The sequence below is a fragment of the Brassica napus genome, chromosome C3 (genome assembly GCF_020379485.1).
Source record: "Brassica napus cultivar Da-Ae chromosome C3, Da-Ae, whole genome shotgun sequence".
NCBI classification, from domain to species: domain Eukaryota; kingdom Viridiplantae; phylum Streptophyta; class Magnoliopsida; order Brassicales; family Brassicaceae; genus Brassica; species Brassica napus.
The window spans coordinates 24,665,980-24,691,047 of record NC_063446.1 but is presented as its reverse complement, the minus strand read 5'-3'; the positions used below and the strand labels follow the sequence as shown (position 1 = coordinate 24,691,047).

Here is a 25,068-nt window from a genome sequence, read left to right as displayed (position 1 = left end):
TAACTAGGGGCATTGTTGTAGACATATTTCTTGTTTCATCTCAATATTTGTTAAGGTTATTGTAGCTGTGAATTTTGCGTTTTGGGTTGATCATTGATTTTTAAGTTTTTTATTGTTATAGGGTTAGAGTTATGATGATGTACTGTGTATACACTGTTCTCCACTCATAAATGACTAAATTGTGTTAGTAATGTGATTGATATAGTTCATGTTGTTGCTTGCTGTGTCACTGAGACTTATTGTTTGTTTGTCTTTTTAATTTATTACTTGTACTGTTGAGATCACATAAATTATATTAAGTTTGTTGAGAGTACTTTTTGTTTCTGGATATTTTTTCTCCAGTTTAGTTGTGTGTATTAAGTAATAAATTTTTTATTCTTATTATGTTGGTTATATGTTTTTTTACTTGTAAACTTGTTGTTTTTACCGGACCTTTAAAACAAATATATGAAATCTTGTAGAAATAACTATAAAATGAGTGACAGTTAGTATTTGGGTCTTAATGGGTTTTAAACGAATATATGTATTTTTCGTAAGAAGACAATAGTGTTGGCATGTTGACATTGAGCATGTAAGTTATTTTTATAAGACAAGAGGAGTGAGCAGGTGGAGATGTTGTTGCCGCCTTTGTGTCTTTTGGGATTGTCTCTTGTATCTCTTGGTGTGGCTGTGTTTGTTTTTTTTTTTATTCGATGGGTAATATGTAAACAAAACTCATTATTAGTTGTATTTATCAGAGTTTGTAACTTACTCTGCTTTTTTGTTTAGGTAATTTCACTGATCTTGGTTGTCGTCTTCGTCTTTTTCGTAAGCATCTATGAAAGTAAGTTTGTAAATTGTTAAATATTTGGCCGTGTAATTTATATTTGTTTAGCTGGCTCAATGTATGTGTCGTTGAGTTTTAGTTGAGTTGATTGGTTTGGTATATTTGTTTTGAAGTTTATTTGTAAGATTAGACAAAAAGAGAGGTGATCATTAATGATTCGTCTTTTTTGGGATTCTAGTTTTTGGTGTTTTGATTGTTTGGGTTATTGTGGTTTTTTTTAAACAGTAAAATAAAGATTTGTGTAAAATTAGATTGATAAGTAAGGGAGATAAATAGACGACCACAAATCTTGGGTATGAAATATTTTTGATTATTGATGTTAGCACAATATAGACAGTTTAGCACAATATAGACAGTAATATAAAGGGAATTATGTGTTGATTGTTTCTTACGGATCAATGAGGAGACGGATAACGACTCGAGTTGTTTTTTTGGTGAGGCCAGAGCCATGGACAGAACGGATTTGGCCAATCACATCTATGAGTTTAAATATCAGTTATGATATCAAAACATAATATAAACTCAGATGCAATATGATAATATATCTGGGAGTTCTAGGTTTGTGTTCGCAATCACTTGGAGATTGTCGAACAGTCTAATCTTCACTGAAGATTGATCTCAGGAGCACCCGTGATGACTTCATCAATAATGGTTAGTGAGATGAAACGAATGAGGAATGGATGATTAGTTATCTTGTATATGCTTGAGCACCTAGAAACCTCAAAACGATCGACTTTCACAATGGAACCAACTTTCAAAGATGGCATGTAATGATTAGCACGTACGACGGGAGTAAACCCATGAGTCACGGAATTTACAAATAATATTATTCAACAAAGAATCAAGAAATAAATTAAAACAATTATGTTAAATAAGTGTTATAGATCGAAGCTTAACTTACCTTATCATCAAAGAAGAGAACCGTGATTCCCACAAACTCCCTGTCTTTCTTGAAGTTCAGGGAATCCCCGAAGCAAGGAAGCCAAAGGCTATGCTCTGACTACTACGACCAAGACGGAGAGATTCGAAGGTTGAGTGATGGACGCCGGGACGCCGGTTTGACGAATTGGAGAGGCAGAGAGAAACATTTTCTAGAAGTTGGTTAAATCTAAGAGGAATCAATGAGTTTTGTGGAGATGTAGATTGAGTTTATCAAATATGAGAATTATATATATGGTTTATATAGGGGCCACAAATCATGAACATTTATGATCAAGCAATTTAAGATGTGGACATGAAGAGTTCACCGGTGAAAAAATAGATTACGAACAGACACATGGCACAACTCTATAACCATATTCCAACTAACAGAAAAATAAATTTTGCATAAAATTAATAAATTTTGCATTGAAAATCGAAAACGACACTTATTTTGTAACGAAAAAAATTCTCTAAAACGACACTTAATATGAAACGGAGGGAGTATATATTAGGTTCGACCATCAATTTACAAAGTATCATTTAGCTTAGTGGTATAAATGTTGGTGTTTATATCTCAATAACTCGGGTTTGAGCCATGAACATGGCGCGCTGAGGAGTGACCAAAAACTCATCTATTATAATATAAATTATATAATAATGTTGAGCAAAATTTTGAAATGGATCCAATGAAGAGGTAAGAACATGTGACATGGGGGTCAAAGTAACGTATTTTAACCAAATGATCCAGAAAGAAACAGTGTACCTAAGCTAAATTCATTTGAAGTGCGCCAAGGATTGCTGACTCCAAGAAATTCACTTTCTAGCAACAGAATGGTCCTTGTTCGACTGATGGAGAACCCCATTAGACTAGTGTGATGGTGTTTGGTGTAAGTTAAATTTACATGAACCCTAAGATTTTTAAACATCTAGTCATATTCAACTACATATGCCATTATAATTCTGAGAGTCTTTTCTAGACACATGTGAAAAAGTCTTACCATAATCAATGTCTTCTTTCTGATTATACCCTTTGGCTACAAGCATGGATCTACGTCGTTTAACATTGCCATGACAATCGAACTTGGATGTATAGATCCATTTGCACTCAATTGCTTTGTGTCATTCAGGCAATGGAACAACATCCCAAACTTCATTCTTAACCATTGAGTCTATTTCATCTTTACTGGTCTCGATCCATTGATCATAATTAACATCTTTCATGGCTTGTGAATAAGAAATCGGATCTTTTAAATCTCATTCTCTAAATTCTATTTGATAAAGCACTTAGTCATCAGAAATAGCTGATCTTCTCTCACGAGTTGATCTTCTTAATGCTGGTTCCTCGTGTGCTTCATGTTCATTATTGGCGATATTTTCATTACGGAATGGTGGATCATTCAACTGGTTTTCCTCGTTGTGCAACTGTTCTACAACAGGAGGATTCCCAACATTCGGAATTAAGGGTAAAGGGATATTTACCCTAATTTCTTGAATGATCACATCTTGAATTTTATCACTCCCACTAATCTCACCATTTTCATAAAATCTGGCATTACCGGTTTCTACTATTCTCGTAGTATGGGTTGGACAGTAAAATCAATATCCTTTAGACTTCTCAGGGTAACCAATAAAGAAACCACTGACCGTTCTGAAATCTAATTTCTTTTCATGTGGATTGTATATTCTTGCTTCAGCTGGACATCCCCAAACTTGGAGGTGTGACAGACTAGGTTTCCAGCCTTTCCACAGTTCAAAAGGAGTCTTTGGAACTGCCTTGCTAGGAACTCAGTTCAAGATATGGACTGCAGTTCGTAATGCATCCATCCACAAGGATATAGGTAAATTAGCATGACTCATCATGGATCTAACCATTCTCATATAAGTACGATTACGCCTTTCAGCTACGCCATTCTGCCATGGAGAACCAGGCGTTGTGTATTGAGCAACGATTCCTAATTTTTGGAGGAGTTTGGCAAATGGTCCAGGATGTTGTCATGTTTCATCATATCTGCCATAAAATCCACCACCTCTATCTGACCTAATGATTTTCACCTTTCTATCTGATTGTCTCTCAACTTCAGTAATGAATACTTGTACAACATCCACAGATTGAGACTTTGCATGCAATAGATAGAGATAACAATAACGTGAATAATCATCGATAAAAGTAATGAAGTACTTTTCACCTCCAAAAGTTGGAACGTCAAAAGGTCCACAAATATCTGTATGTATGATTTCAAGAAGCTGTGTACTTCTTGTGGCTCCTCTTTTAGTGTGTTTACTTTGCTTACCCTTAATGCAATCTACACACTCTTTACCGTTGGTAAAATCAAGATTCGGTACGACTCCATCTTTTACCAATCTTTTGATTCTTTCACTAGAAATGTGTCCTAGTCTTTTATGCCACAAGAAATATGAATCATTCGCACATGCTTTAGTTTTACGTTTATCTTGCAGGGTGAGATGTGTTTCATAATTTTGATCAGAAAAATTTAATTTGTAAAGACCATTTACTAATATTCCAGAACCAATTTTATTAGAGTTCAGAAATAAATTGAAACAACCATCTCCTTGAGAAGACTTAAAACCAGCCAAATCAAGTTTGCTTACTGAAACTAAATTATGGGAAATAGATGGAACATAAAGAGTCTGAAATAAATCCAAACAAAATCCACTATCTAAAATGAGACGATAAGTGCCAATAGCTTCAACTGGCGCTTTGTCTTGATTCCCCATAAGTATATAGTTTTCACTTGGATTTATATCTGGGTTGTAAGGAATCCCTGCAAGGAATTAATTACATGTACATTAGCACCACTATCAATCCACCAAGTATCAGAAGAAACATGAGCAAAGTTAGATTCGAAAAAGCTTACTGAACCCATAGGATTACCTTTCTTTTCAAACCATTCTTTTCTTTTAGGGCAACCTTTCTGAAAGTGTCCAGACTTTTTGCAAAAGTTGCATCGGTCATCTTTTCTTGCCTTCTTCTCATTGACTTGATTAGAATCATTCATCCTGGGTGGTGCTCTTTTATGACTTGGTTGATGTATTTTCCCAGCTTTAGGTCCAGCTCCTTGGACGTAGTGGGCAACCTTAATACCTTCACGACCAAGCCTTGATTCCTCTTGGACCAGTTTGTTAGCCAATTCAATCGACGTCCACTTTTCAACAATGGCGTTGTAATTGATTTGGAATGGTCCATACTGAGGATGTAAAGAATTTAGGATAAACTGGACAAGAAATGAATCATCCACACTCATTCCTAAACCCTTTAGCTTAGCCGCAAGATTGGTCATTTCAATACAATGTTCATGCATAGACCTTGTGCCATCATGTTTCATGGTTGTAAGATCTGCCATAAGTTTCCCAGCAAGGGATTTGTCTGCAGTCTTAAACCGTTCTTCTATAGCCGCTAGATAAGCCTTAGCTTTCTCTGCAACTGGAATGGAAGTTTTGATGTTGCTAGCTATTGTCATCCTTAAGAACATGATGCTCAATCTGTTAGCTTTCTCCCATGTTTTATGGAAAGCCTTTTCTTCCTCTGTACTATCATTAGTGAGTTGGCTAGGCTCTTCTTCACGAAGTGCCAAGTCCAAATCTTGTATACCTAATGTGAACTCAACTTTCTCTTTCCATTCGTAGAAGTTGGTTCCAATGAGGATGGGGACAGAAGAGACCATAGATGACAAACTAGCGGAAGAAGTTGCTGCATTTTAGAGATATAACAAGTATTAATTAGGCTTCATAACTTAATCAACACGAAAAAAATTGAATGTATATGACAAGAAATTATAATTTTCATGTGCGAATCACATAATCTCATATAAGGTCACAGATTCATGGAACTTTATTGAATGATGTACAGAATTATTCAAACTAAGTTATTTGTGGATATCCTTAGCTTTCACGATAACAATCATTCCATTATTGAGTGATGTATTGAATTACTCAAACCAAATCATCTGTTGATGTCTTTAGTTTACACAATACATACGCTCTTAAGTAATTAATCAATTCTCATGATTATAGACTTATAGTCTACCTGTGGGGTAACTAAATAATTCATAAGAAGATAAAAAATTTGGCTTAAATAATGATTTTTAGTTGCAACTATTAAGGTAAAGTCACTGTGGTGATATCTAAACCCTAATAAGCACTTTATGTGAAATAATATTTTCTACTAATTGTGTTTTAGTATATAAATTATTTCTATACGGATTATGAATAAAAAAGTTTATAACTTTAAGTTCAAAATCGGTTTTGTACGAATTCTGTGCAAAACGATTCTGCAGTATATACAAACGCGCTGTACTAATTATGCACAAACCAATTATTATTATCAATTTTGCACAAAAACTTCACGAATCATTATTTACATGATAGATCTTTGGAAACCCTAATTTACATAATCCCAAAATTTGCACGGAAAAGGGTTTGCGAAAAAACACTAATTTGCAAAACACCGTTTTTGCACGGATTCTGTACTGCGGAAAATTATAATTCGGGTATGCACAAACTATGCATGATTCTTTTAAACAGTAAATTATAATCCTTAGATGCACAAACTATGCACGACTCTCATAAACAGAAAAATAATTATTTCAGATGTACAAAGTTCGCACACATACGAAAATAAAACTCATAATAAGCAGATATAGAAATCTTAATATTCAGATCTATCAATTTCAATTATCAAGTTCATAGATCTATTATTCTTAATGGATTAAACAGATGTTCATAACCATGCTCTGATACCACATGTAAATTAAATTTACATGAACCCTAAGATCTTTAAACATCTAGGTTAATCACATAATAGAATCATATGAATGTTTATAGAGTTACATGGATTCATTTTGCCTGAGAATCTTCCTGAATGGATTGAATCCTGAATGGAAGATGAACAGCTCAATCTCTTCTTAGGAACTCTTAGGTTTCTCTCGCCTCGCCTATAACGTTAGTTGTTGCTTTTAGGATATCTTTATGATGGTCTAAATATATGTATTTATAGGTGGAGAGAGAACCTAATTCCTCTTTAGGGTTTCCTTTAGATTAATCTCAACCGTCCATCAAAGTAGAGATAAATTAGGAATTACTCATTTATTTTCAATTTCTTTGGTCACCAAATATATTAAGGAATAGCAATATTCCAATAGAAAACGAATAACTATTAGACCATATAATAGGGAAAGGAAATCTAAACTGAAGTACAAATAAATCTTAACCCTAAGTTTTTTCTCAATAATTACTATCCAATGCCATTGACCTTATAAATAGCAATTTCCATAAAAATTGTTACGAAATTGCCTAATATTTAGCTACCTAATAAATTTAGAAGATATGCAATCCTTCGTTTAATTTAAATCAAAATCAAAAATTCAATTTTGCAATCCATAAAAAAACTATAAAATAGATTAAATTATCAGATTAATTTATTGGTTTATTGAAAATTAAATTAATCAAAATCGTTTAAATTTTTAGAATAATAAAAATAACTCAGTTATATTTAATTAATTAGTCTCTTCTAATTTAATTAGTCTAAGAATGTATGTATTTAATTTTAAACGTTTACAAAAATAAATACCCGTGCGGACGCACGGGTCAAGATCTAGTATTCCTTACATTTGGTGCTTGTTGAGATCGCCTCCATCGATAAAAGAATGTTTATTTTTGTTCCAAGTCATTTCCTCTGGCCTCTGATAGTGTAAAAACTAGAACCAGAAGGTTTGGAAAATTAAACAGTGGCATAACATTTTGGGTGATTGGTTTACAAAATGCATCTGGAAACCAGAAGATTGCGAAGGACCCAACCATCGCTAAAGCCAACGACCATCAAGGCGGAGGAGTATTGCAAACGGCAGAGCAGTGGCAGAGCGGTGCCGGCGACTTCAAGCTACGCATGAAAGCCGCGTGTCCATTACTCGTCACAAGATGCCAGAAATTAAACACGTGTCCTTGCTTAGGTCTAGAGTAGTCGATTCACGATGGACTAATTATAATTTTGTTGTTAGGCCTCGACGTCTTAAAGCCCGACTTCTGTAAACATGCCCATTGGGCTGTTATAATGAAATTTGGTTGACAAAAAAAAAAGGTTTACAAAATGCATCGCTCCTTCAAATGTATTTTCTCTCTTAAGAAATAGATATGATATCGAGAGATAGACACGGTCGTTTTAATTCGATGGACTTAGTAAGATAGAAGAATAGTAAGATAGAAGAACGTGTACAAGTAGTACAAGCATTAAAAGCAGTACACATTGTTGAATTATTCAACTGTTTCTGCTAACACTACCTCACACACTACATATATATATAAAGTCATTTTCATCGTAATTATTCTGATCATTCCATTTATTTCCTTTTACGTTCGTTGTTGATATTAAGAGAGAGATAACGAAGAAGATGAAGCTTTGTTCTGTTTCTTTCATCTTCGGCTTAATAGCTCTTCAGCTTCTACCTCTGTTCACCATAGTTAATTGTCAGCAAGCTACGGATTCGTGCAATTCAACTCTACCTCTCAAGGACCTCGCCTTCGACTCGAGCCAACTTCAATGCGTGGAAGTTTGGAGGGTCCAGAATTACATCCTCCGAGTAAGTTATATTTTCATTTTCAAATTTGATTATTTTTCATAGATTTCGAAAGAGTATACATGTAGAGTTGCTCTAGATAAACAAGATATAATGATAACTAAGTCTCTTTAATCTGTTGTAGACATATACATTTTGCCGTGTTGGAACTGTGGTTATTCTTCGCATCATACTATATTTCCTGTTTGAGAACTTATTTATCATTTTTTTTTTGTAAACTAGAACTTATTTATCATTTGAGTTTCTATTTCGTCATACAATTACAAACATGTTATATACGTGATTAATAGTCTTCTATACCCATTTATGAAGTAGTGAAAATATAAATATATATACTTTTTGAAAATTACATTCAATAAAATAACGCTCTAGATCCATCTTATATTTTTGCATGTATCCTGAAATAGCAACATTTTGTAATTTGGCATTTTCTTTATTGAAAATCATTTATATACTTGCATTTACCAAATTAAAATGAATATATATATATATACATTTTAAAAAAAACTGCATTCAATGAAATAACGCTCTAGATATCATCTTACATTTTGCATGTCTCATGTAATAGAAACAACTGTAATTTTTAATTTTCTTAAAGAAAATAATTTATAGATTTACACCGACCAAATTAACTCATTTTTTGAAATGTGGCGCGCATAGTATGCTAGAACGGTGGAGAACACATGGAGTTTCATCCTTTCGGCGCCTGATTCCAGTGCCTACATAGGGATCGGATTCTCGACCACCGGTCGGATGGTCGGAAGCAGCGCATTGGTCGGGTGGATTACTTCCGACAGCAGGAGCGGAAGCGCGAAACAGTACTTACTCAGAGGGCAATCACCGGGTGAAGTGATACCTGACCAAGGAGATCTCAAGATCATCAACGGCTCCTTGAAAATTGAATCAGTGTCATCGCGTCTTTACCTGAGTTTCCAGTTGACGGCGGAGCTGCCGCGGGAGAGGCTTCTTTACGCTAGGGGACCTGCCGAATTCTTCCCATCTTCGCCGGACTTTAGGTTGAGAGAACACCAGTTCATGACCACCACGACCATTAATTATAATACAGGTAATTAATCTTTCTTTCTATTTTAAAATATCAGCTTATTTAAATTACTAAATTAGGTAAAGTCAATCTTGAAATATTAATCTGTTAGTTGACATATTAATCACGTATCAATGGATATATATATATATATATATATATATATATATATAAATAAAAGGATGTATAAAAATATTTGTGAGGAATAAAAAGTACATTTGCGATTAGGAAGTGGTACAAGATTGTACTATGCTTTTGAACACCGTGTGGCAAACCCTAATCCAAATCATTTTGGAACCCTACCCGAGTCATGCCTAATACTTGTGTAGTTGTGTGTTTGTGTGTTGTAACATGCCAAGAGTCCCTCCTCTATGCAACCTCAAATAAATAAATTAACTCATTGATAATTATAGAGTCTCTCTATGAATTGCAATAATTTAATTTTATGTTCCTACTCGAGTCAATAATCTACTTATCTTTCTTTTTTTGTTGGTTGGAATAGGACCTGCTACATTTGGACCAACCATGTCTCCAGGTCCAGCGTCGTCCCCGCCTTCTCCTTCATCTGCCTACGGCCTCTCACCGTCAATTCTCTTCTTTTGCATGAGTCTCATAGCTCTCAAAATTTACTGATTTCTTTGTTTCTCAGATTTTCCTCTGATTTCATCTCCATGTTATTTTATTTATGCATTGTCTATTTACGTGAGAAATAAAATAAACCATATGCATTGTTGAAGAAGCTTTTGTGATATATTCTGATTGTTTCGTGCGAGACTACTTCGTACCATCTCTCTGTTTTGTCATGCTTGACTATGGAATCGCAACACTTTTCAAAAATTAATCACACATAAAAATGTGCAAGGCAACGAGTAGTTTCAATCATTTTCCACAAATATAATCAACGAGTGAGAGAGACCAAACGAAACGTAATAACTTCCTACAACACAAATATTCACCATTTCTTGATGTAACAAGGATTGTCTAGTGTCCTTTTTAAGGCAACTTGCTTCACACGACACATGTTTTTACTCTTCTCCTCACTGTAACAAGAGTTTTTTTTAAAAAATTCTACCTATAAATAGAAAACTAATTCAAACGACAAAAATCTTTTATATACTAAAACCGCAAGTCGCCTAGCGAATACGAATCTGACACTTGGAAAATATTTAAAAAAACAATTAATTCAAAAAAAATATGTTCTGTCCCAAAAATTCAGCGACTCTGATGAAAAAAAAAATTCAACGACTATTTTTTTTTTTTGAAAATGCTCCATTTTATTATTCTCAGAATTTTTATCCATTCATCCATGTTCTAAGTTAACTGACCATGTTCTCCAATCAAATTAAATTTTGATACATGTCCATGTACATATGTTTAATAAGCAAATATCAATAAAAAAATCTTTCAATTATTAACTTTTTTTTTTGTTTAAACAAAAAAAAAAAAAAAGTTAATAATTAACTTTTTTGAAACTGTAAAAATCCAAATTCCTAAAAAAAATTTCAATCAAAAACAACACGCATATTTTCTTGGTAAGAGTCATCTATAACTTCCAGTCACGTCTCACTCTATTCCATCGTTTCTTCTTTTTTTTTTTCTTTTTTTTTTTTGAACTTTTTTTCTTTTTCTTTTGATTGTAGCAAAATATCCATTCAAGTTTATGTGTTAAGTTTAACGTTTCTTGTCTTCTCAGTTTCTTAGTTAAGGGTCTTAAAACCCTTATATAACATGATACAAAGTAATCACCGAACATAATTTATGGTTTCCAAAAAAAATAAAAACAAATCAGTTATCGACATCATGATCTAAGCCGATAACAAATTTTAAAATTATAAATAAATTTTCTATTACCAAAAAAACTCCACGATCTATTATTTTTTGGAACTGTAGGTAAATCCCTTCAATTTCTCAGATTCTTAATTTTATGGCACAATTTCAAACTGTTTATCATTTTTATTTACGTTCTCTTTCTCTTATTTTTTATATACTAAAACACAAGTCATTCTATCAATCAAATTGTGACACATGGATCCTATTTCATATTTTAAAATTTAAAAAAATTATAAAATAATGAAAGCAAAAAAAAATGAAAAAAAAAGAGTAACACACGTTTTTAACAATCCAGTTCAATCCAATAATCTCTTTCCAACAGCTCTTTTTGCCTACACCTCCAGGATCACCATTCACGTCAATCTCTCTTATAACTACCTCCATTCCATCATTTATATTTCTACATTGTCATTGTAAGTTTCTCTTACTCAAATCCACACAACTTTTCTTCTCCAAGATAAATTGATATCTGATGTATCATCTCATATTTTCTCTCCTTCTGTTGCTCAATTTTTCTGGATCTCATTATTTTCTATGCTTTTTCACTATGATATTTTTGTATCAAGCTTTCGCATGCAAGGTTTATTAGAAGAAATCAGGTTTGTATCTTCTTTCTTCCAAATATGAAAATCTGAGATAGAGGGAGCGAAATAGAATATTTTATGTAAGTGTACACCTCTACATCCAACAGAAACAGGAGAGAAGAAGACAAAACAAGCTGGCTTTAACAAGAATTATTGGATTATTGGATCAACATACAATTCAGTAAAAAAAGGCCAAAACAAAATGAAGGAGTTTTTTTCTACAACAAACGAAGGACTAGAATCAGGTGTCCATAATCTGATAACAAGTGGTGATTTAGATCTTCTCTGATTCTTCTTTTTTTTGTAACTGATCTTATCTGATTTTTTTTTATGCTTTTCTTTAAAAATATCTATTTTATTTTTGTAGCCTTTACTTGAAGAAATTCCATCAGTCAATACTAAAGATGTGATACAGCTTTCGAAAGAAGGAAAGACATTGAAAACCAAACACTCTACCGGGGAAAAAGAGTATTAACAACTTTGATGATGCAGCTGAGTATTTACAAATCTGTAAGTTATGATCTGAGTGTTTCAAAAATCTTTTTTAAAATTATAATAGAGCATGTCTATTATATACAAGTTGAATATTCTAAATATATCGAGTCTCTTATGTTTAGTTTCATTTTTTTTATTTTCCATTATATTAGAAATAAGGAGATTTATATTTTCAAGAAGACGTATTTACAAAAAAAAAACAAAAAAAACTGAATAGATTAAATTTATTTTTAACTACATTTATGCATGTTTGTATATATCTTAACTTTCTATGAAAATTGCTTCTAAATATGTATATTATCTCTCTGAAAAATCATAATAATTCTTACAAGGCTTCAAACTCTTTGTCTGAATGCATCCACTTCTAATTTTAGATGCCAGTGTGTGTTACCTAACATAATATTTAGTTTTGATGAAAACAAAAATGAAACAACAACATTGAAATCGTACAATAAAAAAATCTTTTAATTGCAATCTTTCAGAAAAAAAAGATCATTTAAGTGCAAGCAAAAATGGATCCCGTGCTTAGCATGGGGTAATAATACTAGTACTTTAATAATTCAACTGGTTATTCACACACACACATAAAACCTAGCATATATAACTCATTGTCGTCATCATCATCATGATCTTCCATTACTTTCAGATCCAGAGACAAGATAGAGAGAACGAAGATGAAGTCGTAAAAGAGAGCAGATCACAATAGTGACATTTCTCATGCATTTGCGTCTTCTTGTAGGTTGAGAGTTAGGCTTCTCCTGGGAGCTTCCAAGCCAAAATATGAGACAGGAAAACCAATAATGATAGATAAACCCAATCCAGAGGTTCACCGAGAACCTGGAGAATCAGAACCTAGAAGATGACTACGAAGGTAGAAGAGCCATCTCGAAGATATAAGATTCTGTGATGGTGATGGTTGATGAAATGATGATGACGATAGAGAGAAGAGGATTAAGAGATTAGGTTTTAATATTTGATTGATTCATCCCCAAATGGGTAAAGCCTTACATACAAGTGTTTGTACTAAACCAGATAAACAAAAATGCATAAATGAAAATTAATAAACCGATGTAGACTAAACCGGCTTTATAATAGATATTCCTGTCACAAAATAAATCATAGACTCGGCTTGGACCAGACTTGCATGTTGTGTTACGGAACATTCAGCTTTATTATTACAAGAAATAATGAGTACATTCGTTTCCTTCTAAACTAACATCTCACCATCATCTGTAGCATAGCTCTTGTAATCTCAAATTCAGCTTGAAACCAATTTTACACACAAACTTTTACCTTAACATTTGAAATCTATTCACATCCTAAGCGACAATACAAATCCCCCTACTCACATGTAACCATATGCTAAAAAAAAAAATCCATAGACGACTGAAACTGCAACAGAGACTAGTAGTAACTCTATGAGTAAAGTAGAAAACCTGCATCCTATCATCATCCATTACCATTGGAACTCTCTCTACATCCCACGATTTATTCCTTTCTTCACTGATCCTGGTGTGTGGAGAGAGTACTTTTTTGGTCAGAACCAAACCACAGATGGCTCTTTAAGATTCATCATGACTTCTTTTGATGCGGCGGGCGAGGGAGGATTGAATTAGCCAGCTCTTCGTTCACCTTCACAGGAAGAGGTGGCATCTGCTTCATAACCTCTGGCATGTCATTCAAGCTGCAACACAAATTGTTCAATCGAAGTTGGTAAAGAATGACATTTCCCAAAGAAAGCTAATGACATAGAAATCATCTATAGATATAATTGAATGAATGTATTACTCGTTCAAGATTGAGAGGATGTTGTCCCTAGCTTTGCACAAGATATTGACGTTCTCATGAATCTGCAAAGAGAAGAAAGAAACAAATCAAATAAACTATACAAAACTCTACAAGGTGAAAAGTTGGAAGTTGCATTCACCTGGAAAGCTGAGAAGTTTGTGGAAACTTGGTTGAACATCTGAGCATTTTGTTCGAGAAGATCTCCACTCACACCACCAATAGCTGCAAAGAAGACAAGACAATACTACTTGATGTTTCTTCTAACCCCAATCTAGATGAAAGAAACTAAGATTCTTGGAGACAAAACAAACCTTTATATGAAATGCCATCATCAGTATCTAGAGGCATCATAGGAGGAGCATATGAAGGACCATTCGGATGCACATTCATATGAGATGAGGACTTGGCTGAAGAATCTGTTGTCTTTTCCTGCAAATAAATATGTGAAGACAGAGATTCATTTGCTGATTTTAGACTTCTAAAAACATCATAAGACGACCCAATAAACTTTAACCGTCCAAAACCACAAGTAAATTACTAAAAGTTCAAGCTAGCTAGAAGAACCCAATCATTCTTTTATTTATAGCTTCACTATAGCTATAGCCTGAGATTTTAAGGGCTATATACAATTTATTAAAAGTTTATATACATTTTTTTTTTTTTACAAATTTGCGTTTTTTCCTAAATTTTGCAAATGTTTCAACAGGACCGGCCCTGCTTCGCTAGTATAAAAACCGCACACATGAATAAAATTCCACATACTTTCTTATCTTTGCTCTTCCTTGAGGAATGATCTTCTTTCCTACGCTTTCCATTTTCTTTTTTCTGTAAATCCATCAATCGGTGCACTCTTAGTACTGAACAAAGCTAAAGGTGAAGAAGAGTGATCAAGAAAAAGGAAAAACTTACAGTCATCCATCTACAACGCAAAGCAACATCTCTAACAGTTTTATCCTTCATTTTCATTGCAATCTTGGCATAACGAACAATAGTAGGCTCTGACGCGTACCTGTATATATAAACATCAATCAATAACAAAGGCTCATTTGCATAATCAGTATTCTAAAACCAGTCTAGCTAAACAAAACGGTTTTGCTAGAACCATTTTAAATAAAAAAATTGATTTAGGCTGTCTCCATAATCAATAATCTTATATAAATCGCCTAATTAATGCCTAGCGCGATTTCTTTAAACACATCCAAAAGATCACTGCTTCTCTATCTACACATGAAAGCTAAAAATTCAGACACAGCTAATGTCAGAAACATTGGATAAAAGAGCAAACTTTTTACATCTAAAACGAAGAGGGAGAGATAGAGATAGAGAGAGGGAGAGAGAGAGAAAGAAGAGTACTTTGCGAGCAAATCTTCCAATAAAGATTGCTCCTCATGAGTCCAATCAACAGAGATCCCTGGATTATGCCTCAACGCGCTTATCGTCTCTGAATTATCCACCGTCGTATTGCCACCATTATCCACCGAATTTACAGCAGCTCCATTCGCCGCCGGAGACACCTTCTGCGCCGCCGACGAACCTTCCTGATTGTTCCCCGGCGGATTCGCGCTCGCCGCCATCAACGCCAAATCTCTCGATTCCAAAAATTCGCTTCCTTTCTTAGAAGATTACACCGGAGAGTGTCAATTTTCGGACAATTCCGGGATTCAGACAGGACAGGAACAGAGAGATGGGAGAGATAATCCGACCGTCTAATAATAATGGAATATTTTGTAATGAAAAAAAATTCATTTTTTTAATAATTTTCATATTTATCCTTTCTCGGCTTTTTTTTTTTTCTATTTTAGTTATTACGTGGCCTTTTTTGTTATCTCCTCTCATTTCGAGGTCCCTCCTCATCTGTCTTCTTCTTCTTCCTCCTCTCTCCGCGCTTGAGGTTAGGCGTCGGAGATTACCAAAAAGCTCTCGAATCCTCTCCCCTATGGCTACATCAGGTTAGTCTATTCATAAAGCTTTCGCCTTTCTAAATCTTTCACGGATCGAATCATCATCATCCTCTTGCAGCTCTGTTCGCTCGTGTTGTTCCCCGCTTCGAAAAAATCATGAAAGTGAGAACATTTCGTCGTATACGTGATTGAATTAGTGTTGTATTCAATCAATTTGATCTCTTTTACCTGTGGATCTATTCTATTGGCTCTTCTTGATTGCAATTTGATGCTCTGTTTTTTTTACGGATTGCAATTTGATGCTCCGTTTTTTACGGATTGCAATTTGATTCCTTTTCATATTCAAGTTAGAGTAATAACTTTAGTTTTGTGGCGGGATGTAGGTGGAAGTCCTCCTAAGCCTTGGGAACAAGAAGGGAACAACAACAACACATCTGGGCCTAAGCCCTTCAGGCCTCCTTCGAACACCAGCACTGCTGATTCCGTCGAGGCCTCTGGCACAGCGAATCCTGGCGAGCTGGTTTCGTCTGTTAACAGGACTAACACCGCCGCTACAATGAATGGATTGACTAGGCCTGTGCCGAGTAGGCCTTGGGAGCAGCAGCAAACCTATGGAAGCACTTACGGTGGTGGTTATGGTTCAAACGTAGGTATGAACTCCGGGTATGGATCGGGAACATATGGTTCGGGATTAGGTGGGTATGGTTCGTCGTATGGGGGTGGGATGTATGGTGGTAGTAGCATGTATAATAGAGGAGGGTATGGTGGTGGTGGTGGTGGGATGTATGGGAGTTCAGGGATGTATGGTGGTGGTGGGATGTATACCAGCAGTTTTGGTGGCGGTTATGGTATGGGTATGGGGACTGGTATGGGTATGGGGATGGGAATGAGTCCTTATGGTGGTCAAGATCCTAATGATCCTTTTAATCAGCCTCCATCTCCTCCAGGCTTCTGGATATCTTTTCTCCGCGTGGTATGGTTCATCCATTCATGTTTGTGTTGTTTAAAGAATCAAAGAATCAAGGAATTTGACAAGTTTAAAGAGTTCTGTATATAATAGTATTCTAAAAATCGGATTCAAAATTATTTTTTGTTTATAAAATCGGTCCACGCGTTCGAAAATCGGTTTTAGGCGCCTGATTAACCGATAATCTCTTATAAAGTGCCTAATCACCGACTAGCTATTTCTTGAACATTGGTCTATAAGATAAAGTGTGTTTGTTTTGGTTGATGACAGATGCAAGGTGCTGTGAATTTCTTTGGCCGTGTAGCGATGCTGATAGACCAAAACACACAGGCTTTTCATATGTTCATGTCTGCCCTTCTCCAGGTTCCTTTTTTTGTCTTCTATTTAGTTTGTCTTGGTTTTGTTGTTTCTAAATGTTAACCATTTGTCTCATCTCACAGCTATTTGATCGTGGTGGTATGTTATATGGAGAGTTAGCAAGGTTTGTATTGCGTATGCTTGGGGTGAGAACGAAGCCTAGAAAGATGCAGCAGCCGCCACAAGGGCCTAATGGACTCCCTTTACCACACCAGCCACATGGTAACCAGAACTACATCGAGGGTCCTAAAGGTGGGGCTGCACCAGGTGGTGGCGGTGGTGGTTGGGATAATGTATGGGGTAACTAAGTTGCTTCTTTCATTAAGCCAAATCCTTCAACGTTGCTATGAATACACAAATGGTAAATCAGTTGGTTATGAGTAGATTGTGCAGTACGAAAGCCTGATGTTTGTTTACAAATTGAGTCTCTCTCTTCTCAGCTTTGTGGTTATGTGATAAACAAGTTGCAGATATTTATGTCGAACTCAATAAAATGGAAAGTGAAGTTGTAAGAGTTTTTTAAAGACATATCTGTTGTGTATTCATATAAATATTAGAGAAAAAGCAAAAATAGCACTAAATCAAGTTTTTGTTCTCAAACTAGCAATCAAGGTCAAAAATCACAAAAATAGCACTTAATGTTTTATTAAAAGTCATAAATTTAGGGTTTAGAGTTAAAGGGTGGGGTTTAGGATTTAAGGTTTAGGGTTTAGGGTTTAGAGTTGAGAAATGAGGTTTTGGGGATAAGATTTCAAATTTTGAAATATAAAAAAATTAAAATTTTCAAATGATAAACTTAGAAATGTGTTATTTTGGTCATTTTAGTTTTGGATTGCTATTTTTGTGATATAAACTTAGAAATGTGCTATTTTGGAGATTTGCCCTAAATATTATTGTATTCTCTTTTTCTTTTACTAGAGTTGAAACAACAATGTTGATCGGTTAATAACTGTGTTCATTTTGTATTACAACATTGAAGCATATTCTAAAATGCATCTTTTTCTTGGGGTTTGCCTTCAATCAAATACAGCTGGGTTATAGATTGATGCTTCATCCTCGTGCAGACAGTCTCTGTTTTGGCCCTATAACCATAACTTCTTCTGTCCCCTGATTCTGAGTGTGATATAACCATAACCATAACTTTGTGTAATCTAAACATTATCATTATATATATACTAACGGTAACAATATTGGAGATGGAAATTTTTTTGATGAAAATGCTCATTGGTGTCATGGATTAGACAATATTTAGACTGTGAAGCCAGCTGATGTACTAGGATGGGACCTGTTTCTGTTGGATTTGACATTTGCTCACATGATGATTTGCTTTTTTCTGGATCCGACACTTGCTCATGATTTTCACTAACATTAAGATAAAGTCAGGTAACTTGTCTTCGCTGTTTAAATTTGTAGTTACAGAAATTTCAAGATTTTTGTTATCTTGGTCTACTTCCAAAGTGGTCTGATTCATCATCCTAACATGCATCTTCTTCAAATCCCATTTGGAAAAAACCCCCACTAAAATTACATTGTAGTTCGCAGTAGGGACTGTAGGAAGAGTAAATCTTGTCTCAAGACTATGGAGTGAAAAGTTGTATCCTTGGATGTTGTGAAGTAGTTGGACTTTTGCATATTAATTCTTCCACCAATGTTTATACAGCACAAGTCTTCAGCTACGAGTTTGTGTTCACATATGATTCTTCATCCTCTTTCTTATTGTTGGTTACATAGGAAAAACAACGGTATCTATCTATCTAGCAGCAGAAATGTTTTTATCTTAGTTGTTTTCCTCATAGATAAAGGTGTCATCACCTTTAATAATCATTTTGCATAGAAAGACAAAGATGCCAGTACAGAAGACGTTAAAAGTCAAAAAAGATTCTTTTTGAAAGAGAGGTCCCAGATTTGTTTTCACGTAATTATTGCATTTCATATACGTTCTTCCCTTTCCCTATTAGTTTCACATTTTACATAGATTTTATTTTTAATTCAATATATGTATATTACCTTAAATCTTCGTCTCTTTTTACACTATCATAGTGTCACTCACTAACTCTTCATCCTCCTCAGATAGTGCGCGCATTGCAGAACACACAATGAAAGGACTTCGCTACGTCATCATCATCTTCTCCATGCTATCATACGCTTCCTCTCGCTTATCTTGCGCCTCACCGCCCACTCTCACTCGCCGTCACCTCTCACAAGCTCCTGTAACCGGCGGCTTGCCGTTCTTCCCAGCTTACGGCTCACCTTCCCCTCCTTCTCCTCCTCCCCCGACGCCTCTGCCTCCTCCTCCCGCCCCCGCGGACCTCACATTCCCCGCGAACATCTCGGCACTAGTCCTCCCTAGCTCCCCAAAACAACACACTGCTTCAAGAACACTCCTAATCCCGGTTATCTCCGCCGTCCTCGCCGCCGCAACGGCAATCATCCTCGCCTTGTTCCTGTACGGAAGGTGGAGAGTGCAGACCCGTCGTCACGAATCCAAGAACTTAGCTTCTGAAAATAACCCACCCGAACAAGCTCCTCCTCCATGTCCCCCTCCAAGAAACACAACTGAAAACAAACTCTCTGTTGTTTCAGCTTCAGCTTCCGGGTCACGTTTCGTCAAACCCGAGTCGCCGGAGATCTCTCCTCTCCCGCCATTGCCGTCTCGTAGCTTCCTCAAAGAGGAAGAAGAGGACGACGACTTCTACTCGCCTCAAGCGTCTCTAGCCAGTAAAGAACAGAGGAAAAACCCCTACAGTAACTTCTCCCCCTCTCCCTCCTCAGCCTCTGTTTCTCCGGCGTCGCCGGAGAGACAGGTGAGAAACAACAAAAGAGCGTTCACCTTCTGGAACCAGAGCATAGGCTTCCCTCGAGTCTCCTCTGCTTCCACTTCACCGGAGAGAGGCGTGATCAAGACACCAGACGCTTACGCTCGTTCCTCCATGCACTCTTCGGTCTCCACCACGCCGGAGCGGTTCTTCCCGAAGGTTCTCGAAACTTCGCCGCCGAGGTGGAACGATCTCAGTCGAAACGTCAAGTCTTTGTTCCTTTCTAGAGAAACTGAGCTTGATTCAGCTGAACAGTGCAGATCGGCGGCTGTTCATCCTCCTCCGCGACGGCCACCGCCTCCCACGCCGGTGCCACCTCCTCTTGCCCCGCCGTCACAGTCTTTTATGGCACAGAAACTATCTTCCTCGGAGTTGCCACAGAGTTGTTGTTGGGAAGAAACAACAGAACGACCAAAGCCAAAGACGAAACCTCTGCCTTTCCGACCAAGTTCTTGTCGGAAAAACACATGGGACAGTACCAAGTTCAACTCTTTAAACGTTAATCCAAAGCAGAGAAGTCTGAGCTGCGATCTTCCAATGCTGAATCAAGAAAGCAGAGTTTTAGATCCAAGAAAGTGTCAGAGTGTTGCTCTTCTACTTACAAGACTTGATCTCACCACAAATGATGTTCTTCAGGCACTTCAAGATGGTAAAATCATCAGTTACAAAGCTTAGTTCAGTTACAAACGAGCTTAGCTTAGCTCGTTTTCGATGGGGCATGAATAATATATAAGGAACTTCGGCTAATTCACTTATAGTCAATTGGTTTTAAGTTCGGTTTGTTTTCAATTGTATTGATTTGAATCTGACTTGTATATTGAATCAGGTCACTATGAAGCACTTGGAGTTGAGCTTCTTGAGAGTTTATCAAGAATAGCACCGAGTGAAGAAGAAGAAAAGAAGTTGAAGAGCTATAGTGATGTCAAGCTTGCCCCACCAGAGAGGTTTCTCCAGGAACTGCTTAATGTACCGTTTGTGTTCAAACGCGCTGATGCATTGCTCTCTGTTGCTACTTTTGGTTCCAAGATTCAACACTTGAAACAATCATTTAGCGTTATACAGGTATATAACAAAGCTGAACTTAAAAAGAGACAAGTACATGTTGTTCGTAAGCTTATGTCTATATGATTCTTTTGGCAGGCTGCTTGCGAGGAGCTAAGGAACACCAAAACGTTATTGAAACTTCTTGAAGCTGTCTTTGAGAGAGGAACAAATAGCCTTGAGGCGCTTTTCGAGCTTGTTGGAAGAACCAATATCTTGCATTCTGTTGTGCACAACATCATAGAATCAGAAGGCATCAAAGGGTTACAAGCTGTTGGAAGTCTCAGTTTAGTACTTGTGGATGTCAAGAAAGCTGCAGAGATGGACTACGGTGTTCTGAGAAGCCAAGTGTTCGAGATTTACCAAGGAGTCAAGAAAGTTAGCGAGGTTCTTTTGCTGCTGAATGGCGAGAATGGAGATGGTGAAGAACAAGAGTGGTGGGCTTTTAGAGAGTCGATGACACGGTTCTTGGAAACGGCTGTTGAGGAGATTAAAAAGATTGAAACAATAGAAGGTTGTGTGGTCTCTGCAGTGAAAGAGGTCACAGAGTATTTCCATGGAGATTCAGCAAAGGAGGAAGCTCAGGTGTTGAGAGTATTCGTGGTTGTGAGAGACTTTCTGTGCATTCTAGATGATGTATGCAAGGAGATGGATGCGAGTTAAGAAGAGAGTACTCTGGCTTAGGTTTCCAAGACTGAGGATGAAGTTGTGTTGCCTAGTAGTTATGTACTTGTATGTATGTATGAAATGTTGGAAGCTATGATTGTATTTAGAGGGATGCAAACTTTTACAAACACGTGCCTTGAACACATTTTATATTTCATCACATCTTTTAATTCGCTTGTAATAATCATCCACAAATTCTCATCTAGTAGTAATTGATATAGCTGAATTTGAGTATTTCTTACAAGTAATTAAACTAATAAAATTAGAATGATTCTGCAATCATATCTAGGATCTGATTATATATTTTTGAGGTTTGATAAATTCGGATACTAGATAAATTATTTACACATTGTTTATGCTAAATACCAATCAGTCTTGAAATTGATTCATTGAAATTCATGCTTGAAATCTATATTCTAGTATTGCTAAAATCATCATTGAAACTGATTCATTGAAATCCATGCTTGAAATCTATATTTTAGTATTGCTAAAATCAGTCTTGAAACTGATTGAGTGATTAATAAATCTTTTTATTGAGTGATTAATAAAATCCATTGATTGTTAAACTCTAATTGCATGATTAATTGAATTCGTTTTTGCTAGTCTTGATAAACCATAATATTATGAGCACATAGAAATAGTATTGCTGAGACTTGCTAGAAATTGACTGATTGATTAAATGCTTTTAAGATTGATAGTCTCATTGTCCTCACAAGATTGAAATCCGAATTGATTGTTTTTAAGAGTAAGGCCGCATGAAAATTATACCTAAATATTGAGTGATATATGATTTGAGATGTCAAAAATCAACCTGGATTTTGCTGCCCTAAATCTCTCTGGAGATAATTATTTACGGTGGGCATTGGATACAAAGATTATCCTAAAATCAAAAAGACTTGATGAATGTATCATAGAAGGAAATAATGCCAATGAGAAAGATTGATACAGATCAATATTAATTATTAGTCATCATCTTATTAAGAGTCTCAAAGATCAATATCTCACTATAGAGAATCCTCTAGACCTTTGGACAGAGTTAAAAATTGAGATATGATCACCAAAGAACGGTGTTATTACCAAAGGCCCTATTTGATTGGAGGAATCCCAGAATCCAGGACTATAAGTCCGTGGATGAGTCTATTGCTAGCTGGGCAAAATAATGGATTACTGATGAGAAACAGTGAATTGAGACCTCCTGTATTAACCCTATTACCTGATACCAATAAGGCCGCAGAAGAAAAAAAAAAGTAACCACGTCCAGAATGATAGATCACACGGTCATGGCCGTGGAGGGTGGAAAGGACGTGGCCATCCACGGCCATGGCCACTATAATATATTTGGCCGTGGGAATCACTATGGCAGAGGCTGTGTGTATCAACCCAATTTGAGCTATGGTCAAGGCAGTGGCCGTGGTATATCCTTTAAACCACAAAGCTCGACCAAATCAGTGTGCCGTAGATGTGGAATGGGGAACCATTGGGCTAAGATATGAAGGACTCCCAAACATTTTTGTGACCTCTATCAAATAGAGTCTGAAAGGGAAGAATCCTGAAACCCACTTGGTCTATAAAGATGGTGAAAATAATTTCGAACATGATCAATATGATCTTATGGAATATGGGACTTATGATTGCCTAAAAGAATCAAGTTGATAATCTGATTTCAACATCAAACTTGTGTGATTGCTTTGCTTGTATGATTTCTCTAATTTTTATCTCCTTGAATTTATTTATATTACATTGTTTGCCTAGTTTAAATGAATGAATGGTTTTTCTATATGAATACACTGAAAAACGCCAATATAAGTACTAAAGTAGGTATCGCCAGTCTGAAAGAAGACTATGGCTAGGCTAATATATTATTGCCTAAGGGTATGCATCTAGAAATCAGTGATGTCTTATATTCACCCAGCTCTAAGAGCAAGAACAGCCTATTGAGTTTTAAAGATATAAGAATGAATGGTTTCCATATTGAAACAATGGGCGAAGGAAACAAAGAGTTCCTTCAGATATATGTATAAAATCGCCTAAAGCCATAATAAGTCTTAAAGACTATACCTGTATTCTCTACTGACATAGACTATGCATATATCAGTATGATAGAGGCTAAAAGCCTGCGAAAATATACACTTTATGGCACGACCGAATTGGCCATCCTGGTCCAAACATGATGCGAAAATTGATATTCAAAAGACACACATTAAAAGATAAGAAGAGTTATCCCAAAGAATCTCATGTGTGTAGCATGTACACAAGGGTAACTCATTAGGCCATCACCAGTGAAACGGCTACGAGCCCCTTTTTCATAAATAAAGACTATATATCTAGATAATACTGGTGAATACATGTTCCAGGCGTTTAAATGATTATGGTATGTCCATGGGGGTAAGTGTGGACAATTCTGTGATACATGTCCATACCAAGAACAGCTTGGCCGAAATCTTTGATAGACCATAACTTATGAGGTCAAAACTCCCATTCACAGCTTGGGCCACACGAAATTTACATGCACCTAAGTTAATACGCATCAGGTCATTTAGTGAGCATAGATATCCCCTATAACAATTATTAACGGGTCAAGAGCCAGACATATCCCATCATAAGACATTTGGATGTGATGTCTATGTACTAATTGCTCCACCACAGAGAACTAAGATGGGACCTTAAAAAAGGATGGGGATATATGTTAGATATGATTCTTCTACAATAATAAAGTACTTTGAGCCAACTATAGGTGATTATATTTGAGGCCAGGTACACGGATTATTTTAAGACCAGGAGGAGAAAAAAATAATAAAGCTGGTAAAAGAATGGTAAAAGAAATAGAATGGAATCAACCATCAATGTCTTGGCAAGATCCTCGGACTAAAGAATGTGAAATAGACGTCCAAAGATTATACATTTACAAAGCTAGCTAATCAAATGCCAGACACATTTGCTGACCCGAAAAAGAATAACTAAGTCATATATAAACCAGCTTGTAAAGCACCAACGAATTTGATGTCCAAGAAGAGACACAATCAAGTTGCTACAGAGTCTAGACAACGTATGAAACGTGGTAGACCAAATAGGTTCCAAAAGATAAGAATCCTCAGAAACAAAAGAAAGGTGCAGAGAATGATAATCAAAATCCAAATCACTAAGGAAACCATCCCAGACATGGAGATAAGCCCGACCGGCTCTAAGGTACATGTACCAAACAATATAGCTTGGGACGCCAAGCTGTAAAGTATTAAAGGTCTTG

At 35.9% G+C, this 25,068-nt stretch overlaps 4 protein-coding genes across 4 annotated transcripts; 3 read left to right on the top strand and 1 right to left on the bottom strand.

The window, feature by feature from the left end:
• Nucleotides 1-7,675: 7,675 nt before the first annotated feature.
• Nucleotides 7,676-10,860, top strand: LOC106385652 (cytochrome b561 and DOMON domain-containing protein At3g07570). Its single transcript, XM_013825560.3, has 3 exons — nt 7,676-8,340; nt 8,998-9,403; nt 9,882-10,860. The coding sequence occupies exons 1-3, from the start codon at nt 8,152-8,154 to the stop codon at nt 10,010-10,012; spliced, it is 726 nt and encodes a 241-aa protein (XP_013681014.1). The 5' UTR covers nt 7,676-8,151; the 3' UTR covers nt 10,013-10,860.
• A 2,578-nt stretch (nt 10,861-13,438) lies between these two features.
• Nucleotides 13,439-15,820, bottom strand: BNAC03G35350D. Its single transcript, XM_013829075.3, has 7 exons — nt 15,430-15,820; nt 14,986-15,085; nt 14,839-14,901; nt 14,388-14,505; nt 14,216-14,298; nt 14,077-14,138; nt 13,439-13,972 (listed from the first exon to the last, which is right to left on the bottom strand). The coding sequence occupies exons 1-7, from the start codon at nt 15,648-15,650 to the stop codon at nt 13,861-13,863; spliced, it is 759 nt and encodes a 252-aa protein (XP_013684529.1). The 5' UTR covers nt 15,651-15,820; the 3' UTR covers nt 13,439-13,860.
• Nucleotides 15,821-15,849: 29 nt separating this feature from the next.
• LOC106388901 (peroxisomal membrane protein 13) lies at nt 15,850-17,829 on the top strand. Its single transcript, XM_013829076.3, has 4 exons — nt 15,850-16,025; nt 16,361-16,950; nt 17,215-17,307; nt 17,385-17,829. The coding sequence occupies exons 1-4, from the start codon at nt 16,013-16,015 to the stop codon at nt 17,607-17,609; spliced, it is 921 nt and encodes a 306-aa protein (XP_013684530.1). The 5' UTR covers nt 15,850-16,012; the 3' UTR covers nt 17,610-17,829.
• Nucleotides 17,830-19,223: 1,394 nt separating this feature from the next.
• LOC106388902 (formin-like protein 10) lies at nt 19,224-21,994 on the top strand. Its single transcript, XM_013829077.3, has 3 exons — nt 19,224-20,766; nt 20,944-21,179; nt 21,258-21,994. The coding sequence occupies exons 1-3, from the start codon at nt 19,398-19,400 to the stop codon at nt 21,819-21,821; spliced, it is 2,169 nt and encodes a 722-aa protein (XP_013684531.1). The 5' UTR covers nt 19,224-19,397; the 3' UTR covers nt 21,822-21,994.
• Nucleotides 21,995-25,068: the final 3,074 nt, after the last annotated feature.

Coding starts and splice junctions, on each gene's coding strand:
- BNAC03G35350D (XM_013829075.3), bottom strand. CDS start 15,650: ATGGCGGCGAGCGCGAATCCGCCGGGGAACAATCAGGAAGGTTCGTCG. Junction 14,902..14,985: donor TGCGTTGTAGATGGATGACT/GTAAGTTTTTCC, acceptor ATGGATTTACAG/AAAAAAGAAAATGGAAAGCG. Junction 14,299..14,387: donor TGATGGCATTTCATATAAAG/GTTTGTTTTGTC, acceptor TCTTCTTTGCAG/CTATTGGTGGTGTGAGTGGA.
- LOC106385652 (XM_013825560.3), top strand. CDS start 8,152: ATGAAGCTTTGTTCTGTTTCTTTCATCTTCGGCTTAATAGCTCTTCAG. Junction 8,341..8,997: donor TCCAGAATTACATCCTCCGA/GTAAGTTATATT, acceptor TGGCGCGCATAG/TATGCTAGAACGGTGGAGAA. Junction 9,404..9,881: donor GACCATTAATTATAATACAG/GTAATTAATCTT, acceptor TGGTTGGAATAG/GACCTGCTACATTTGGACCA.
- LOC106388901 (XM_013829076.3), top strand. Junction 16,951..17,214: donor GGATATCTTTTCTCCGCGTG/GTATGGTTCATC, acceptor GGTTGATGACAG/ATGCAAGGTGCTGTGAATTT. Junction 17,308..17,384: donor TCATGTCTGCCCTTCTCCAG/GTTCCTTTTTTT, acceptor CTCATCTCACAG/CTATTTGATCGTGGTGGTAT.
- LOC106388902 (XM_013829077.3), top strand. CDS start 19,398: ATGAAAGGACTTCGCTACGTCATCATCATCTTCTCCATGCTATCATAC. Junction 20,767..20,943: donor TCTTCAGGCACTTCAAGATG/GTAAAATCATCA, acceptor ATATTGAATCAG/GTCACTATGAAGCACTTGGA. Junction 21,180..21,257: donor AATCATTTAGCGTTATACAG/GTATATAACAAA, acceptor TTCTTTTGGCAG/GCTGCTTGCGAGGAGCTAAG.